The 20,784-nt window shown below is 43.2% G+C and overlaps 1 protein-coding gene and 1 long non-coding RNA gene across 10 annotated transcripts in view; one reads left to right on the forward strand and one right to left on the reverse strand.

The window, feature by feature from the left end:
• Positions 1-1,266: 1,266 nt before the first annotated feature.
• On the reverse strand, positions 1,267-14,637 carry PTGER4 (prostaglandin E receptor 4). The gene is made up of 3 exons (XM_045787326.2): positions 14,040-14,637; positions 12,659-13,580; positions 1,267-3,178 (listed from the first exon to the last, which is right to left on the reverse strand). The coding sequence occupies exons 2-3, from the start codon at positions 13,535-13,537 to the stop codon at positions 2,588-2,590; spliced, it is 1,470 nt and encodes a 489-aa protein (XP_045643282.1). The 5' UTR covers positions 13,538-13,580; positions 14,040-14,637; the 3' UTR covers positions 1,267-2,587.
• A 132-nt stretch (positions 14,638-14,769) lies between these two features.
• Positions 14,770-20,784, forward strand: part of LOC123785505 (uncharacterized) — a 107,354-nt gene continuing 101,339 nt past the window's right edge. For 2 of the 9 annotated variants that reach the window (XR_015726868.1, XR_015726867.1), the window contains exon 1: positions 14,774-15,108. This is a non-coding gene — a long non-coding RNA (uncharacterized LOC123785505). Of the gene's footprint in view, positions 15,109-20,784 lie in introns of all 9 variants that reach the window. The other 7 variants (XR_015726870.1, XR_006777654.2, XR_015726869.1 and 4 more) reach the window with 6 other exon arrangements.

A 20,784-nucleotide genomic window follows, 5' to 3' on the forward strand; every position in this document is an offset into this window, starting at 1 on the left:
ATTATTCAGCCATAAAAAGGAAATGAAGTACTGATTCATGCTACAACATGGATGAACCTTGAAAATATTACTCTAAGTGAGAAAAGCCTGATATTGAAGGGCACATATTGTATGATTCCATTTATGTCCAGAATAGGAGAATCCAGAGAGAGTGGTTGTCAGGTGCTAGGGAGAGAGGAGAATGGGGAGTGACTGCAGATGGGCATGTGTTTTTTTTGGGATAAGTGTGTTCAGGAATCAGCAGGGATGGTTGCATTCTGTGAACATAGTAAAATATGGGGCAAACTTTATAATACGTAAATTTTATTTTAATTAAAAAAAGAATAAGCCAGAATCCATATTCTGGATGGTGAACCTCTGAAGTGAAGTATGAGTGAGATTATGCTTTGAGTATTAGTAATGCTAACTTGTGAACGAGGCTTTGTTTTTCCTCCATAAACATAGGTGACATATAGTATGTGTAGTATAATATATATATTCCATTTATATACAGATCTAAGGATTGTCTCATTGTCCATATACATGGGAGAAGGACAAAAGCCTCTTTCATGGGTAAAATATTCTCTGAAAACATTGTTTCTTAGGCTTTGGTTAGCATGGGGAAATACAACATCTCAGGCTTGGGCCAGAAGCTCCTTTTCTAAGCTACCCTGACCTCAGCTGAGAATCACTGTGCCTTCAGGTCTGTGAAGATGCCAGTCCTATTTTTCTGACATCATCCAAAAATATCTTTAAAAACTTGCAAATGGCAAATCACAACCTCACTCCTGAGGATTACTCCGAGTGTGTCCTCATACAGGTACCATCAGAGTCACCTAGCTTTTCAGAAATGTACACACCCCAGACCTACAGAATCAGAAACTGTTCTCACAGGCTCTTCAGATGACTCTGATGCATGATCAAGTTTGAGAAGCACTGATTCGGAGAATTTACAAGTAGGAAGGGCCACAAGCTGTAATAAATATTTGGGTTCTCCACATTGCAGTTCTCCACAAGTTGGGTGTAACATCGTCTCCCCCGTACTCTCCTCCACCCATCCAAATGTGATTTTGAGTCCACCTTATACCCAGATCTTGGTTTCTAAATAGCATTCTCCGTTAAGTGGTTCCAAGGCTTCGTACTGTTGGAACGTTTTTCTACATTTGACATTACTTCAAAATAAAGCAATTTAAAGATTCCAATTTAAAAGGATGTAAAGGATGACCTGAAACAAACAAAAATCACACAAGTTTCCCAAAACTGAGGATATGGAACTCAGACTGAGTGTATTTATTTATTTATTTATTTATTATAATCTCCAAAATAATTTCAGTTGGTACAACTGCTTCTTAACACCATATCACTACCAGGCTCAGAATTTAATTACAACCAAGCAATTCACAAAAACACTTTAAGCAACAAAACATGCTTAGTATTTCCTTGAGAAAGGTCCTTCAAATGTGTACGGCATCACTGGGTGTTACACAAAACCGCTAGGTTACCCTTAACGTGTCCAAGTTCTGCACTCCTTATGTTGTTAAACTCTTACGGCATCTGTGACACTTCCACATCTCAAAATAAAGACCTTCATGGTGCAGTCTGCCTTCCTCTTAAATTTTAAAGGATACTCTAGATCATTCCTTAGGAAAGTAAAACTATGAACACTTTAAGAGGGAAAACAAGTTGCTTAGACTCTTTTATATTATACACTTCAGTTATGGGTTATTCAGACTTTTTAAAATTTTAAAAATTTTGTGCGGACAGAAGTAAAAAATATTTACCAGCAGGTTATCTCCTCCCAAAATCACAGTTTTCTGGATAAATACATGTAGCGTCACTAAAAATTTTTCACTATGTATTACACATAGCTTGGAAAGAACTTTAATATTTTGGACTATAATGTTCATGTCTTAAAATATTATTTTGCTTTATTCCTTTTATAATACTAAACTCTTTCTTTTAAAAATTTATATCTTTTTTTTATAGCTATGAATCTCACTGTGTATTCTACACACCTTACCCTGAACTTGTTTTTGAAAAAAAATCTAACACCTGCAACTTCAGCTGGTTATACAGGGAAGGGGGGGGGGTTACCATAATTTTATTATACCTTGTATTAACAATAAACCTTCTCACAGAGAAGAAAATACTTTAAATACCTTAAATCATATGTACAACAATAAAATTCACATTTCATGCTTTAGTGAGACACTTAAATCACAAGATAGTCCTCATAGTTTATTGGAATAGAGCCCTTCTGTACCTGGCCTTCTGCTGTATGCCAGATATAAAGCTCTGGATGTTATGAAAATAGCAAAACTTACGCCATCCTCCTATCAAGTAGAAAAACTGAGGATAGATCTTCCCAGCCATCAAGTGGTGACAGAAATCCTGTGTCATAGTGAAGTGACAACCAATGTGCTTCAGACCACGGGTCCCCTGTGAATAACTTGATTGTATGGAAAGTGCTAAAGAGCCCAGATGTTCTTTAATGTGAGCTGAAGGACAAAAGAGCCCTTCTGAGCACAGTGGAACACTTCATTTATGTGTCTATTGCACAGGATTTTATATGCTTCCAGAAACAGTGCTGTATTTCTTTCCTTAGCTACTATATACATTTTTCTGATAAGTTCAGTGTTTCATTGGGAAATGTGACTTGCAGAGAGTTCCCCTTGGGGGCAGGCCCAGACCTGCTACTCCCAGTAACCTCGTCCACCAGCAACACACTCTCTGAATCCTGACCTTGGGAGGAATCCGATGTCTCTGATATTCGCAAAGTCCTCAGGGAGGTGGTGTCTGCCGGGGCCAGGCCCATGCCAGGTACACCCGGAAGCAGATTCCTGCCTGCAAGACCATTTTCACTGAGGTCCGGCATGTAAAGGAGGGTCTGAGATGTGCTGCTGATTTCCTTCAGCTCTCGCGAGAGGAAGGAGCGAGAGTGGCCAGACATGGCGGAAGATGTCCTCCTGCTGTCTGAGCAGTGCTGTCCTGAACGGTCTCTGCGGGACCCGCCGATGCGGCAGAAGAGGCACTTGATCTTCTCTATCGCTTTGCTGAGCACGGTCTTCCGCAGAAGGATATAGATCCAGGGGTCCAGGATGGGGTTCACAGCAGCAATTCGGATGGCCTGCAAGTCTGGGTTCTTGCTGATTTCTTGCACCAAACGTGGCTGATATAACTGGTTGACGAACACCCGTACCTGCATAAATGAGATGCCCACATTTAGATTTTGTCCTTAGTCAGCTGGGGAAATATTTGCATCAGTGTCTAACCTAGTAACATTAGCTAGCTGCCCTCCTTTCTATTAATAAGTGCCAAGAAAGAGCAGCTTCCACAATAAGCCTCAGAAAAACCGGTAATTGTGCAATCATTTGAGTTAGTGTGATTTTAATATTTCTGTAACTATCTCATGACTATCTTCCTTCGATCAAAGATGGTATACACAAAAGCAGTGTATATACAGGCCACACACGCATAAGGTGTCCTTGAGAAACATTAACTTCATTTCTGTGAGTGCTTTTAAGTTTTTGCAATTCAAATGACGTATCCCCCTCCCACAGCCATTGATTTCCCTTATTCCAGTTGCTTTTTAATTTTTTAACTTTATTAATTTTTTAAAAAAGATTTTCTTTATTTGCCAGAGAGAGAGAGAGCACAAGGAGGGGGAGCGACAGGCAGAGGGAGAAGCAGACTCCCTGCTGAGCAGGGAGCCTGATGCAGGGCTTCGATCCCAGAACCCTGGGATCATGACTTGAGCTTAAGGCAGACGCTTAACCGGCTAAGCCACCCACGCGTCCCTCCAATTGCCTATTTATATATGTAAATGAAACTCATTTTGTAAGTCAACTAACCATCCAATCACAGAAATGTCCAGAGATGCCTTTATTATAGAGTCCAGTAAGAATACACTGGAAACTTTTAAACCGCTATCTGAATCTCCTATCATCCAGAATGACCAGAGAATAGTTTGTATTTTCTCTATGGAGTCTGTTCCCCAGTTATAATACTCTTCTAGTGTTACCAAGCCTTCCTTCAAACACCTCTTCCAGTCTTTTCCCTCGCACTGCATTTTTCACCTGGATTATTGCAACAGCCACTGGAGTAGTTTTCGCTACCTCCAATTCCTCTCCTCTCCAATCCACCCTCCAAACCGCCACCAGAGGGTTCTGTCTGGAAAGCAGATCTGACTGTGCGGCTCCGTTGCTAACCCTTCAGTGGCTCCCTGCTGCTTGCAAACTATAGTTTTGCTCAACAGCTGCCTCGCGGTGAATCCTTCCTGAAACTCCTGTCAGAGTAGTCCTTCCTGGGGCGCCTGGGTGGCTCAGGCGGTTTCGGTTCAGTGTCTGCCTTTGGCTCAGGTCATGATCCCAGGGTCCGAGCCCCACATCAGGCTCTCCGCTCAGCAGGTCCCTGCTTCTCCCTCTGCCTCCATCTGCTGCTCCCCCTGCTTGTGCTCTTTCTCAAATAAAAAATGAAATCTTAAAAAAAAAAGAAAGAAAAAGCATCTGTCCCTCCTTTGTGTCTATATGGCATTTGAACCAGCAAACAGCCAAGTGCTGAGAGCACCTCCACACAGACCATTAGGGACGACAACTGGTTCTACTGCAGTTTGAGCTATTTACGGCAAAAGGCGCGTCCGCCAGCCCACTGCAGGACGGGGAGGCATAAATGAAGGGAGCACAAGGAGACCCCAACAACCTGTTTGCTACTTGGGAGTCTTATTTTTGGCAGTTCACAAATTTTGCTCTTATTATAATCACTTAGTTACTCATATTCTTTCATGCATTTAATCACTGAAGAGTAGGCACGTATTGTGTGTTAGGCGTTGCGATAAGTCTGGCCACAAAAAGTTGCATTAAATACCACAAACTTCTTGAAGGCAAGTAAGTAATCTACAGCACAGAAGACAGGAAGGAAAACCAGCTGTGACTGCAGGGTGATTAAATGAAAGGAGAGAAGAATAGATGGGGGCCTAATCCAGATGAGGATGGGAGGGCGTCAGAGCCTGTGGGAGGAGGGAGCTTGCCTGGGGTTTTTGATGGATGAGGGGGAATTTGCTAAATTTAGAAGGAAGGACATAGCATTTCAAATAGAGGTAATTCCATGTGTAAAGTCATGGGAAGAATGAAATAGTATGCCAACTTCTGGGAACTTCAAATGATTTAATGAAGAGTGCTTGAATTTATGTAAACTTAAGGATAACTACATTTTATTCCTTAAAGGAAAAAGCACTTGCTAAATGTACAATTTTAAATTTACTCTTAAGAGTATTATTGTCTGAACTGTACTTCTATTTCCACTAGAATCTTTTATATAAAACTCTCACCTCACATAAAAAGTGGTTTTAAGATCATTGACCTCTGTCTTTAGCAATTACTTAATAATTATTACTTGCCTTTAGTAGTTATGTGAAGTTAGGGAGAAGTAAGGGGAGTTTCAGCCAAGGAGGATGCATAAAAACCATAAAAAAGAGAAAGAACTCACAAAAGCAGGGCTGGAGCGATTTAACTAGGGGCAGATATCTCTAACAAGACTTGAGGACATTGCTACTTTACCATACAGTATAATAATTAATATTCATGATGTATCAATCACCATGAAAGCAAGAAAAGGGATATTTTCGAAAGATTTATAACAGTTTAGATAAAATAAGTTTAAAACGCTTAAGGAAATAAACTGCATTAATCTGCAAAACTCAACTCATGAGAAACTTGTTTCTAGATGAAGCTAGATCAGTGAGGTGTAACCATATTTCTGTTTCTTCCTTAGCAGGAATTCAGACTTTGATCAGCTACAGGTCCGTAGTCCTTTTCTAAGAAATTATTGTTTTTCACTTGCGGTTATTTTGTTGTTATTCTTTTTTTTTGTTTTGTTTTGTTTTTTTGGTTGCAAAACCTGACCTAAACTTATTTCGGCAGTAAAACCCGAACTGAACTAGACCATGAGGCTATTTATAGTTTATTCTACTGAGTATACGTACTCCTGTGTTTTGCTTCAGAGAAATTGTCCCAATTACATATTATACAGTATATTACTAAATTGGTGTTTTAAAAGCCAAGAAATTCTGAATTCTAAAACACATCTGGCCCTAAATGTTTTGGATAAGGGATAATGGTCCTGTAAATCTCACAGAATAAAATAAAATGGTCAAATGGCTCTCCCTAGCATGAAATTAATACCTTGATCTCTGGAAGATAGCTAAATCAAAAGTGAACAAGAATAAACAGAAGTATATGGTGTCTTAAAAGACTTTCAGAAACTGTGCTTGGATAAGTGATACTAACAAGACAAATAAAAAACTAGTGAAACAAAGCATTTTGGCTGCTTCTTACCATAATCTTTATTGAGGCACTGAGCTGTTTGGGCACTGAGAGATGCCCTCAGCTCTACGGGCCTTTTCTCAGATGAAGTGTTACCAAGACCTGAAGGTTTTGAGGAACTTATCAAGCCCACCTGTCGGTGGCTGATTCTGTTCTGGGCCCCAGGTCTCCCGATGAATTCCATGTTGCTTTTTCTGTTCTACAGGCTGGCTGGCTTTGTTTAAGAATTATTTCCTGACAATGGAATCATTGGTACAAAACATGAGGTTTATATATTACATCACATACTGTGTTCCTAAGGGTGAAAAGAGGTAATGAACCTAAATCTGTTAGTATCAGGCCTTCCCTGCGCACAGCCTTTAGGGAAAAAACCTAGGCAGGGTCCGTGAGAACTTGAGACTTGCAGCCTCTAGGTGGCGATGTTGGTCCACCCGGGAGTTTCTCCCTAAGCAGCCGTTTGCACAGCCATCTCTAAGACCCTCTCTCAGAACAGAACCTTGGTTAACTCTGAACTGCGCATTTCTGAGATTTTTAACGTTGAAATCTTTTGTTGATGGTTGCCTCTCCCACCCCTACCTTAAAGGAAACAGGGTTAGTTCTGGAAGGAGGAAAATTTTTGAATGGTTGAAATGGATATAAAAGGAACGAAATTTGTAACCATTTACAGGAACGTATTAGGAGTTAGCATTTTATTTTAAAATTTCTGTGATGTTTTAGAAAAGCCAGAGTGTTGTAAAAAAAATTAATAATTGGGCTTTCGTAATCAAAGGTGACGAGAAGCAAGGAAAGCATCACATCAATCTGTGTCTCACTTCGTCCACAGCCCTAGTTGATTTTGACTCATGTCCAAGGAAATGAAGGAAGCCCTATTTTAGAGTTCCATGGGTGTGTGTGTGTGTGTGTGTGTGTGTGTGTGTGTGTGTGTAAGCTTACAATTAATATAAGCCGCTGAGCCCGGTTATTTAATGTCATTTTAGCAAAGAGGAGCCCACAGGGTAGCAATAAAGATGAGTATGAAAAGCAACATTTCAAGTTCAGATAAAAGCATTCTCAAAAGTTGGTCAAATTGTTTGGAAAAAAAAAATCAAGACAAACCAGTTTTCCTTTGTAGCAGGTCTCATTGGAGATTGACTTGAGGTGGAGAAAAAGACAAAAACGAACAAAAGCTCCATGCACTCCATAATGTTTTTAAGTCTAGCAATCTCTGCCCCACTTCAAAGGCTACTTGGTTTGCTCTCTCCAAAGCAGGGGAGACTCCAGATTAAGATGGGAACATCCACAGCAGTACTTCAATGTCATGTGGGGAGGTGAAAGCACTTTTCTGGAATTCCTGTCCAACAGGCCTTGTATGCTTCACAAATAAACATGTTCAGGCAGTTTTCAGTGTTGGAAGAGTGTGCTCCTGATAAAACAGAATCTCTGCATGGGCGGGGGGGGGGGGGGAAGACACCTTAAAACACTTCACAGGATACAAACAACATATATCCTCTCTTGCAATTTTAAAAGCGAATCTATTTTTTAGGAGCCGCAGATAATGTGCAAGTGGTTTATCTTTAACGTTGGCAGACCTTACAATATTCTAAACTGCTTGAAGATGGCTAGAATGTAGGACTTAGGAGCAATGGAACATAACTTGGAGAAAATAGGATACATTCAAAACCAGGTGTGAGGACAGGAGAGCCGTAAGGTAGGCTGTATGTCGTAGAGGAGCATCTCTGAATCAAACTAACCTCTGTTCAGATCCTGGCTCTGCTCCTGCTAATTAACGTGCAGATGACAGAAGTGCTTCGTACAATGCCTGGCACATAACGTAAAAGGCCCTTGCTTTCTTGGTAACCCACACATGGAAGTTTGGCTCCTGGGGAATATAGGAATAATTTCAAAACCACAGTTTAGAAGTAGCTTTGGGGTGTAGTGAAAGGATTTGGTACCAAAAACCATGTACTTCCTATGTAAGAAAAACCTGTTAGCAGGGAACATCTAATTGAAAAAAGCATGCTGAAATTTGGAGGAGACTGATTTTAGCCACTGACTGTCAAAGTACAAATGCTTTCCAATAAATGACAAGATCCTAGAGCGGGATTTGTGTGTGCTATGTGTTCTGTTCCAAGAACATAAATGGAATTATCTGTGTGTGCTCAGTTATCTAACTGCCCTGTGAAGAATCCAAAATTGACACAGCTGTTACTAGAAATTCTTCCCACTTTTTTTTTATGACCAAAAAAAAAAAAAAAAAAAATCCTTAAGTAAAGGAGAGTGGAAAGAGTTCTTGCCTGTGTGGCTCCATTCTCCTTCCTCCTGGGTCACTAACTAGCCATTTATTTACTGCAGGCAAATTACTTGATCTCTACACGGCAGGCTCTACATTGAAAATATATTTCTGTAGTTGTTTTGTGTGTGTGCGTTTACTCGAACTTTCAATATTCTAATGGGAGATTAAAAGAAAATCTTGTTAGTAGACGTTCCATAAAACGAGCCTTCACAGGTCAGCAAAGCATGGTGAAAGTCCACGAGACTGGGACTCCCCCCAGCCCCCCAGCAAGTTGCAGAAGGACAGGAATTCCTCATGTGCCATTGACCAGACTGAGGGGCGAGCGAAAACATTGGCTAGCCCTGCTTTCTTCACGATTCAGATGAGATGCTGGATGTGGGAATACCTTCCTTTCACGTGCTGCTCGGCAGTGTTCAAGGTTCTACCACTAACTGGGTCTGGAATCCCATGCTTATGAGAAAAACACAGCTTTCACGAACTGCTCTTTTTTTTAACTTAGCCAAGTTTAATTGAAAAACAATCAAATCTTTCAGGTTCTGCTGTAAGAGTACTCGAATTTATGGCATTACTCTTATGCCTTTAACTGTGATTTGCGCTCGTCTGAAATCCCATCAGCTGTCCTGTGACTCCACTTCCAGTTTGCCTCCAGTAAACAAAAGTCTATTTCCACAGTTTTCTTCTGCTCTAATAAATCTTTCTCGATCGAATGCTGGTGCAGGCTTTATAGAGACAACTGGCTTATAGTACACAGCCAAATAAACACTCACAGGAAGCTATTTTCCTAAAGATCAGTATTTTACTTGTCCAAGGCAGAAGATGAATCGAACTGGCCATTCTACCCCTAACAGAGATGAATCCTTGTTACTTCCGAGTAAGAAGAAAGAAAATAAGAGAAGGAAGTAAGCAGTGAATATGGCCTCAGCTTGCTTATACAAGGGGGAAAATGCCTTTTCAAATCCTACAGTGTTAACTGTTCAGTCCTGAGGCGAAAGATTTGATTTTAATTGTTATCTCGACATTAGTAACTGCAAAATTGGCCACCAGAAGTTGATCTAGCTCCAGTATTTCACAGTGGGACCTTAGGAGACTGTCTTGCTTGCATATTTCTGAAGAATTCATTCCCTTTTATTTATCTTAAGCGTAGACTCTTTCTTTTCTTCAGCTTTTTCTGTGTTTAAAAAAACCAGAGACTTATTTTAAATAGAAGAATAGGCAAAATGACAAGAACCACCTTCCCACAAAGTCTTGTCATGTAATGTTCCTTGTCAAATGTACTTACACCTTCTCTGTTCATTGATTATGACTCATTTTAGAAAATTTCTCAAGCTTAGCAGTCTCTTAAATCCACGATTAATTTCCCAAGCTTTCTCAAATTTCGATTCCAAGCTCTATTTATAAGACACGTGTTTTGGATAACAAATTAAAATTTACTTTTTTCTATGAAACTCAGTATCAGGTACCCTCTAAGAGCCACTGTAGTTTTTCTTCCCTGGTGTCCAAAAGACAAAATTTGGCTGTTTGCTAACCTTATACACTGTGTCAAGCTTTCTGAAACTCCAAGTAAACTCTATTTGCTCTATTAGCCTTTCCGAAGCATTTTAAGTGTTTTGAAGGGTTTGATTTTCCTCAAATAGGATTAGCAACCAACTTGATTTGATAAAGGTAAAAAAAGGTGCTTCATTAGTTTCCTTGGAACTGAAGATAGCTCCGACTGCTTTAAATGTCCGAGTTCAGAAACCTTAAACTTAAATTACAATCTGAATATGAGAAACATGAAAAGACAAAGTTGTAAAAGTAAGCCAAGGAAGACTCTAGTTATGGGTAAATTCCCCTTTTAATTCTTTCAGTAACAGCTGAACTGTGGGTGGGTGGGTAGTATAATGACCTCATTGCTTATCATTAATTTACAACTAAACCGATTCTGAAACTAGAGTTCGGTAGCCAAAACTAAAGGCTAAACACTGAAACTACTATTACTTGTATGATTCGTTATTACTTACAAAGGCATATGAGTACTTCACTATATGATTACTTCTTAGCTGAGCCAGTTTCAATTTTCAGAGTAAAATTACTTAGTATCTACTGCACGTTACTGACTTTCTATAATAGTGGATAGTGTTTGTTAGTTAAAATGTGGCTACTTTGCAGACTACAAGGATAGCTCCTGTAGTTTCTTGCCTCTAGCTTCTCAGATAACCTCAAAGGCTTTGTGATAAATTGCCCCATACCACAGGGGCAGGTCCACTTCAGCCCATAAAATGAATGAAGTTCTTCATGCCTCTCTAGATGCTCCAAGAAAACAATTCATCTGTCACTGGGCAATCATCAACAGCTTCACAGGCTTACCTTCATATTTTAGAAGTATGTGCATGTTGCTAAACTTCTAGCTCTAATTCCTCAGTTCCTTAATGTGGATGTTCTTCTGTACGTAACAGCCCCTCACTTTGTCATTTACTGTTCTGTAAAACTTAAGGCAGCGGCCAGAAAAGGGAGCCCTAGCAGGAGCAGGGTTGTTTCTTCCAAAAATCTCACTGTATTCTGAGTTGCCATTACAGACAGTAAAATATATTTATGTGGCTCAAGTGTGACTTAACTTGGTAAATTATATTGGGTCCTGGAATGGTTTAAAGGCCCTTCTGGCCAATTATATTTATTTCTGTTTATACAAATTGTCAAGAAGCTACTGTACACTGGCTCTCAGCCACATCTAAGTTCCTTTCATTTACACTCACTTTTATCAGAGATATAATATTTTTATATGGAAGATCCCTGGACCGTATTAATAAGAGAAGAAAGAAGAATATCTCGTTACATTATTTTCTCTCGTTTCCAATCAGCAGAAGAAAGAAAAGTCTTCTCTTTTTGAGTTGGTAGTTTAGAATTTCTAGAAATGCAGTGTTTTGAAAGATGGAAAAACAGAACCTGTTGCTTTCCAGAGAAACTCTAGAGAAGGTGTTATGCACATTAGCCCATCAGTTTCTGGTGCATTCTGGTTTAATGACAGGAAAGTAGAGAACTAGGTGCGTTTTCAACCTTTCTGCTTATAACATTTTAAAAGCTAATCCAAAGGCAATCTTAAAGAAGGCGGTGTCCTAAAAGTGAAGTGTGCCAAAACTCAAATGCACACACTGTACGAAGGCCAAAATTAGAAATGTTCTAGGAGTGAGACATGATGTAATATGTGAACAGGGTTGGGAGTCAGGTGGGTCTGAGGTTCATCACATGCTGCAGGGTTTTGGCTGGGCAATAACTAGATCACATCTCTAAAGCTTCTTTTCTTTTGAATGGCACTGTACCTCTCACAGTTGTTGAGAATGCAAATTCAATAACCCGTGTCCATCAGCCTGACCTTCATAGGCCCCTTGAGAAACCTGGCTTTACTGGTCCCAAGAAAGAATGAAGGAACCCGACTCTGGTTCCTAGTAGGAGCCGTGACCCACATGTGCAATGCACAGCATGGTAAAGAGCAGGGAATCTAGCCTGACAGTGTAGTTGTGTTAGATTATTTTAAGCAAGTCACGCCCTGTGGCATGTGAGGGCGTCAGACTAGAGCAAAATGCATCCAATCTCTCTAGCTCTGAACTTCTACATTATGTACCCAAACAAACAAACAAACCAAAAGAAAAAACCCCATGCATAAATCAAAGCACCAAACGCCCAGTGCCCTAAGGAGTGGTGTATAACAAAGAGATCACCACCCCCCAGGTTTCGGGCTTCTGCGGTTCACTGTGGAGGACCTGTCACACTACAGCGGTTTCCCCTCCACATCTGACAGAGTGGCAGGTGTTCCCGGAAGGCTCAAGGCCAATGTCAGGCAGCAAGGGGTAGGGGCTGTCCCGGGACAGAAAGGAAACCAGGCTTTCGGAGAAAGAAACTTGGGGGGCCTGGGAGAAAAGCACCTGCTACATCTCATTAGGGATGCGGCTGAAGAGGAGCTCGGGCCTGCTCTGAGCAGTGTCGAAATCCCAGCCGCGACCTGCAGGACAAGTTCACTGTCAAGGCAAGAGAGGGAAAAGAGGAAGCGGTAGACGGAGGAGGAAGGTGGATGTGCGAAAGGGCCCAGAAGGGCCCATTCCCGGCCACTCACCACGAGCGGGATGGAGCAGATGAGCACCACCAGGGAGGTGGCGATGAGTAAAATGACCATCTGGATCTCGGCGCCCGCTATTCCGCGGAAACTCCGGCGGCGGCGAAAGTCGCTGAGGCGCGGCAGGGCGGGGGAGGCGGCGGTCGGGTTGCTCCGGCAGGGGGCCCAGGGCACCGCGACCGGTCCCGCCGCGTGGTGCTGCTCGGTGCCCAGCGAGGTGCGGCGCATGAACTGGCGGTGCATGCGGAGCAGCGCACCGCACACCAGCACGTTGCACAGCACGGTGGCGAGAATGAGGAAGGAGCTGAAGCCGGCGTACATGTAGGAGAAGGCGGCGTGCGCCGTCACGTTGGTGGTCCAGTCAATGAAGCACCAGGTGTCCGGGTACTGCAGCCGCGAGCTGCCCAGGCCCATGTTGGGCAGCGCGCAGAAGAGCACGTTGGACGCATAGACCGCGACGAGCGTGAGGCCGGCCAGCCGCTTGTCCACGTAGTGGCTGTAGAAGTAGGCGTGGTTGATGGCCAGGTAGCGCTCGATACTCATGGCACAGATGATGCTAAGGCCGGACAGGCTGAAGAAGAGCAGGATGAAGGTGCTGTACTCGCAGAGTGCTTCGCCTCCGGGCCACTGACCCTTCATGTACGTGGCGATGGTCACTGGACTCACCAGCAACGTGCCCAGCAGATCGGTGACGGCCAGTCCGCATACCAACGTATAGAAGGTCGTCTCCTTCTGCTCCTTGCGCGACTTGCACAGCACCACAATGGCCACCAGGTTGCCCACGACCCCGAAGATGAACATCACCGCCGGGATGGTCACCGGGCTGTTCGGACGGTCGGGGGTAGAGGAGGCGGACGCATTGACCCCGGGAGTGGACATGATGGGGGCCCTCGGTACGCAGTCTTGGAGTTCGAGGCTGGGTCTGGGGGTGATAGGGGAGACAAAGGCGCGGTGAGCGGAAATTACTCCTTGCAAGGTGTCAGACCCGCGCCCAAAAAACAATATGCTGATGAGACAAGAGGAACAACTGGATCCCGCATCGTGGATTGTAGCCGCTTACCAACTTCGGCTACCGAAATCGCCAGGCTCCGGATACGTCCTACCAGAAGCACCACTCTACTGCCATTAGTATTTGTCAGTTGATACTGCCATTCTCTCCTCCTCCCCAGCCCAACTCTCTCCACTGCCAAGATGAACAAGACCTATCTCTAGGGATGAGTGAGTGGTTCGCTCTTATTCCCGACAGATTCTGAGTCAATAAAATCCTCATCGAAAACAAGTTACGGAAGGCAATTTGGAAAGCGCGCTCGCTCCTCCCGGGCTCCGATCGAGGAGCGCCCGCCCACCGCTCTCGGCCCGTGCCCCCAAACCCTCATCTCACCTGTGGTAGCCGCGGCCGTGGCAGCCGCGTAGGCCCCAGGGTCAAGACTCAGATGTCCACGACACGCCTCCAACCTGTCCTCAGTCTCGGCCCGCTCAGTGTGGAGCTTGCCAAGCCTTTGTCTTCTCAGAGCCGGGTCTCGGTGGCTGCCAATTTTCCGGAACTGGGGTCAGAATGGCAAGCTTTCAAAAACTCGAGAGAACCAGAAGGGTAGCGGGATGGGTCACTGCAATCTGATCTTGGATTCCTTCCTTCCTTCCTTCTTCTTCTTCTTCTTCTTCTTTTCCCGTACCTTCAAAGACGGGACCAAAGTTTGAGGAGCCCGCAGGTCCGGTCCCCGGGCGGACAGCGCGCAGGTGTGGGGCCGCGCGCGCAGGTGGCACGGAGCCTCAGTCCCGGGTTCAGGCCGCCCTCCTCCTCAGCCCTGGGCAGCACGGGCGGCTATCGGGGCTGGCGGTTGCCACGGAGGCTGCTTCCGACGCCCCGAGGGCTGTTTGAGGTCCACTCGGCCTGAGGCTCTGACCTGGGATCTTTCATCTTCTTTTTCTTGGCTGCCGGGTTCCGAGCTCCGCTCTCGCCCTTCCAGCCTCTGTACAAACTTTTCTCCTGCTCCAAGTTTCCCTGGAGGAGGCGGGACACCCAGTGCGCGGCCCGGGCGTCCATTGGCCGGCCGGGAACGGGGCGGGGCGTGTCCTCCGTCCTTTGCGCCGCGAGGCCGCGCGCCGGGCTGGAGGCGGGGTTCCGAGCTGCGCGCGAGGCCGGCTCCCCGCGGCTGGCCCCGCCTCCTCGGGGCTGGGGTCGCGAAGACATGCGCGCGCGCCTCAGGCTAGGGTGCCGAGTGCCGCCGTCGGCGGGGACCCAGGGAAGACGTGGTGCTCTCCCAGGAACCCTCTTATCCACTGCGAGCTCGGCTTCCACAGGGGACTAACTCTGAAACCAGCATCTCTTCTGCTCCATTGCCTCCCGCCCCGAGTGAGCTATTTCTCGCACCTTCTGCACGTGGATCTCAACATCTGGGTGCTGGGAAAGGAGGTCGACTGCTTTAGAACTCCACCTTACAGCGGCCCAGGTGTGTGTGTGCGCGCCCGCGCGGGGCCCCGGGAGAGGTACAGCGGGGTAGTGCGGTGCGTGCGCGCGCGCGGCCCTGGGTTCGAAGTCGGGAGAGCGCACCCGACGGGGCGCGTGGATGGGCGGGCGCGTGCCAGGCTTGGGCAGGGGAAACAACGAAGAATCTATCCTCCGAAAGTAATTACAGTCCATCCAGGAAAGTAGTTGGTTGGCAGTGCCCAGGATGTGGGCTTCGCTCCGTTGGGCATCCCCGGGCAAAAAAAAAACCAAAAAAACCCCAACAACAGAGTGAGAGAGAGACGGAACCACAGCCTCTCTCCACCCTGGTGGCGGAACCCTACGGCTGTGGAGACAAGTGACCCGCAGGTACCACGTGGGAGAGTTAGGGTGGGAGGGCTGTGTAACACCGGAGATCTTTCTCCTCCTCCCGGGAACTGCCCCTCCCAGTAAGAACGGCAGTCTGAGCTTCGAGCCTTGGCCCTGTTGTGTTCATGTTGGACACTTTTCACCACGAATCCTTTGAACGGCTGGCAGATGGAGGGTGCGACGGGGATTTGAAAGTTTTTCCAGTGAAGGAATTCGACAGTCATTATCTCCATGATTAACTCTTGGAACCGCCTCATTGTTCTACCTTTTTTCTTTAAATAACAGTTTGACTTATTTGGTGCTGGGAACAGTGTCTTTGTAAACTCATTATTCACTTGTTTGTACTCTGGTTCCTAAAATGAGGACTGAAAACAAAAAAGAAACGATTGCAAAACTCCATGGTGTAATTATAACTGCTTCACCGTTTTTTGTTTGTTTGTTTTGTTTTGTTTTTTTTTTTAAACCATTAAGAGATTTTGTGGGCCTTTTAAATTACTAGAAAAATCTGTTTCCAAGTGCCGGATACATGCATTTTAACATACTGCATCCCCTCATAGATTAAGCAAATAATTCTATTATCTGATAAGCAGGTATTCATTCCTTAAATGTTATTTCATGAATAAACAAACCTACTAAGAATTGATCTGGTTCTCCTGTTACTGTCTAATGGCACAGTAACAAATGAGCAGTAGGAGAACCAGAGAGGGCATTCCAGACTTCAGCTAATTACAGGACATGAAATACCTGGAATCACTTGTAAAGATACCATATGAATATATCAGTATAGCATTATTCTATTGTTTATGCCATTTCCTCATGAATATCGGCGATTTGGAAGGAATATATAAAAAAAAAATTGCTGGCAGTTGGTCAGTTTCTCAGTCCTCTCTCAATCACCATAATAACCATCTCTGTTGTCTATGCTTTCTTTGAGTAGTCACCTCTAGGGTTGTGTCAGCACTGAAAACAAGTCAACACTAGAAAAAGGAAACTGCACATTCTACCCCCATTCTTCCCTAACCACATTGCATCACTGTCACCGTGTCAGGTGGTTATCAGTAAATATATGAAGTGGAGGTGGGAAGTTCCACTTATACTCATTTTATGCTAATAAAAATATTTTTTCCAGTTTTCTTTCCATTTCAAGTTCCTCAGGTGGAAAACAGGATTGGTACTTGTTAAATTTTTTTTTAAGATTTTATTTATTTTTTTGTCAGAGAGAGAGAGAACACACAAGCAGGAGGAGTGGCAGGCAGAGGGAGAAGCAGACTCCCCGCTGAGCAAGGAGCCCAATGCAGGACTCCATTCTAGGACTGTGGGATCATGACCTGAGCCAAAGGCAGATGTTTAACTGACTGAGCCACCCAGGCATCCTGGTACTTGTTAAATTTTTAAGGATGTATATAACAATTGAGGCACACCGCTGAAATGATTAGTGAGGTTACAGGTTTTAGTATGTCATTGATAAGCTGGGCTTGTTGTCAATGGAACTATCTTTTTTTACTGGTCCTTTAAATTTTCTTTCCACAGTAGTTCTAGGAAGATTGACATAAATGAGAAACGAGGACACCAGATGGAAAAAGCTTAATGAGGTTTACCTGTACTCTCTCTTTTTTTTTTTTTTAAAGATTTTATTTATTTATTTGACAGAGATAGAAACAGCCAGTGAGAGAGGGAACACAAGCAGGGGGAGTGGGAGAAGAAGAAGCAGGCTCATAGTGGAGGAGCCTGATGTGGGGCTCGATCCCATAACGCCGGGATCACGCCCTGAGCCGAAGGCAGACACCCAACCGCTGTGCCACCCAGGCGCCCCACCTGTACTCTCTTTTGGTGTATGATTCTTAAAGCTTAAGTTTAGCCTTCAGAAGTAGAATTTGAAGGTTAGGGAAACAATTATTTTATTTTCTTAATTTGGAAAACTGAGACATTGTAGTTCAATTCCTCTCATGCTATGCCAGGAATCTACACTGCAAAAGGAAATGAAGAATTTTCATGAACATGTTGACAATTCTTGTCATTGTTTGTATATTTCAATGAAGAGGTTTTTATTCTAAAAGTTGTTTTCTATCCTCCCTTGCAGTTTTCACCTCAATCCCGACTTCTCTGCACTGGAAGACCGGGGTTCAATTCTTTAGAACTGTTGTTAAATCCCCTTTGGAGGTTTGATTTAGTCTAAGAATTGCCTGACTGGTCAGTGTGATTGCTCTGTTTTAGCTAATTATTTGACTACTCTTTTGAGAAGACACCCCAAGGGTGGGAAGCTGTTTAAAAGCAAAGGCTGCTTGGAGGCTACCAACCACATTCCCTTTGACTAGGTTGAGTCCTTCTTGGATCAAAGGAATGGGTAAGGAAGAGGTAATTCCTGGAAGAAAGGCAGCAGGATAAATCAGATCTGGCCTGGATCCCTTCCTAAGCCTGACCTGGCCAGACCTTGGAGCATTCCTAAAGCACTAACATTCATGTAGCAAATCTGTGTGAATTGTGGTTGCTGTCCGTCTTTCCTGACAGGCCATGTGGATACTAAAAACAGTGAAAAAGGCATCTCTCTGGTGCAAATAACACAGTGCCCTTGGACACATTTGCCTTCCGTGTGTTCACCCAGTTGGTTCAGTGGATGACAAGTGTGGCACTAACCTGACCTTGGGCATGAGGAGAGGTCATATGGTTGTGGTTGTGGCCCTCCAGTGACTGCCCTCCCTTTTTAGTGATATGTTTCAAATGTGTGGTCTGCAATTATTACCATTTTCTGACAATGAATTTGGGCTGAGTCTAGAGCCTGGAGTTTGTGCACATGTCAGTATTGTGCTTAACTCCCCAACATCTTCTTGTGGCCGTAAATTAACTGCTGTGGAGGTCGGTTGCCATCAACTGACTCCTTCGGGTTGCTTCCTTCTCCAGCAGTTTTACTCCTCAAAGGGATGGCTTTCTACCCTTTTAATTTTCCCCCTCTTTTTTTCTCAAGTATTTCTACTGCACTCCCACTGTGGGTAGGCCAATGGGCAAAGAAAGAGGATTGATTACTTAGTGTTGTCCATTTTTGAGGGTCTAGGTGGAGAGGGAAAGTCTTACTCATTCAGGAGTCAATTCTATAGGAAGATGGACCATCTGATTATATTTCAGTTTCTTCTCACACCCACCGAGCTCTCTGAGGCATCCGTCCAGGCCAGTTGAAAGGAGGAACATGTGACTTGAGAGGATCCATCAATTGAGGGTGTATGATGCTTAGTGAGCCCCTGCAACAAAAGTTCAAAGCTCTTAATTGGGGAGCAGAGGGCAAAATGAAGTAGGATTGCCATTTGTTGAAATTCAAGCCAAAATTAGTCTCTGGACTGGCCTGCTCCTTGACCTCTAGCTTGATGGGTGTCGATCAGAAAGCATGCTCAAATTCTGAGTTGAAACTCTACTGTAGTTTAAGAAGGTCTGAAGATATGAAAGTCTGAGGCAGGTCACCTCCTTCAAAGTAAATGAATTAGGTGGGAAGCTAATTTTGTAAGAAAACGTAAATCTTTTTTTTTTTTTAAATAGCTACAGTGTTTGATCTAACAAGAAATGAGATTTGAGGGTTCACATAAAAAAGCAATTTTAAATACAATTATCTGATGCCAAGTTATTTTGAGTGTCTATTTTCCTATGAAGTAATAGATTATATATTAAAAAGAGCAATAAAATTTACTGAAAGCATTTTTGCAGAAAGAGTCATTGAATCTAATAGAAGAGCGAGTACACTTTGAGGTTATCTAATGTGTGGGCCGAGCACCAACTATGGATTTTTTTCTCTCAATCGTGAATTAGTACAAGGTATCAGATGTTAAGAAGTAAAAAAAAATTTGTGAAATTTTAGTAGCTGAAAGAACAGAATATACTTCTCAAAATTTGTCTTGCTGTGTTAATCATTTGTCTTCATCTCCGGTCATGTTACACCAGTGCTGCAGCGTTTTTAAAAGAACACTGGCAGCGCATTCTCTAAAGTGCAATTCCCTCTAAACTATATGTGTTCAATTTAGACTTTATTGGTTTTTTTTTTAACGATTTTATTTTTAAGTAATCTCTACATCCTACGTGGGGCTTGAACTCAGAACCCTGGGATCAAGAGTTGCACGCTCTACAGACTGAGCCATCCAGGTGCCCCTAATTTAAATTTCCATAACAGTTCTCACTTGAGTATTGTGCCTGTGGATTAAAATGATTTTTTGCAGCCAAACACACTATAAAAAGAATTATTTAGTTTTGTCTTCCTTTTCCTGGCTTGCATCTCATCTTTTGTTTCCCAAGTTGAACACTTAAAAAAAAATCCCCCTAAAAGAAAAGAAATAAAATATATTTTCCTCTTGAGGAGGTTATACACTAGATAAGGTTTTTACCTGGATGCCCATAATTTTGGAGATCCTGTTTACAGACTCCTTTGGTTTCTTGCACACTGTACAGTCACCTGAACTTGAGGGCGTGGTGCTAGAAATGCCCATTTTATGAAGTGTCCATAAATCCCAGGTTGTCAGAGAAAGTCCGGGATCTCTCTTTTTGGCTTAGGTGACAAACCATTCAGCTTTTAACCCCAAAGCAAATCTTTTAGCCTTTGCCAAAGGTGAGTCTTAACAGAGGAAAGATCTAAAGATATATTTTTAAAAATTCAGTAATTCGTATATTTCAAGGATTTTTCCTTGCTGTTTTTAAGGGTTAGTTTACTTTCTTAGAACTTTGACAAAATGTGTTTTTGCATTGACTTTTTCCCCCTGCGTCTTTCTTTTCTTTTCTTTTCTTTTCTTTTCTTTTCTTTTCTTTTCTTTTCTTTTCTTTTCTTTCTTTTTCTTTTCTTTTCTTTTCTTTTCTTTTCTTTTCTTTTCTTTTTCTCTTTCTTTCTTTCTTTCTTTCTTTCTTTCTTTCTTTCTTTCTTTCTTTCTTGTTTAATTTATTTAAGTAATCTCTACACCCAATGTGGGGCTCGAACTCACGACCCCAAAATCAAGAGCCAGCCAGGTGCCCCTCCTTGTGTTTTTCTAAGATGAGATCTGTACAAGAGGGTTAGAAGGTTGCATCTGCTATTTTACTGATTTCCACAAACACCACTTTTAGAGAAAGAAGCCTGAGATCTGTACCTTTAGAAAAGCTGTATTTATCAGAAATTCCTATTTCAGGAATTTATCAGTTCTGCCCAAGTAACCCCTACACCACTGTGTGGAGGTTTGTGGATCTCTTGTTTATTTTTCGAAATTTGAGGGAATCATTTCCCTTGCAGAACCAGTATCAACTCTATAATCCCTGAGCTAATGTGTTAATTGTAGTGGCATTTTAAGCTTAGGGCATATGCTAACAT

The sequence above is a fragment of the Ursus americanus genome, chromosome 15 (genome assembly GCF_024610735.1).
Source record: "Ursus americanus isolate L20-20 chromosome 15, mUrsAme1.1.p, whole genome shotgun sequence".
Taxonomy (NCBI): domain Eukaryota; kingdom Metazoa; phylum Chordata; class Mammalia; order Carnivora; family Ursidae; genus Ursus; species Ursus americanus.

What these genes read in the sequence shown, in the direction of transcription:
- PTGER4 (XM_045787326.2), bottom strand. Translation starts at nt 13,537, where the DNA reads ATGTCCACTCCCGGGGTCAATGCGTCCGCCTCCTCTACCCCCGACCGT. An exon ending in TCTGCTCCATCCCGCTCGTG is followed by an intron (nt 3,179 to 12,658) that starts GTGAGTGGCCGG and finishes TCATTTATGCAG; the next exon opens with GTACGGGTGTTCGTCAACCA.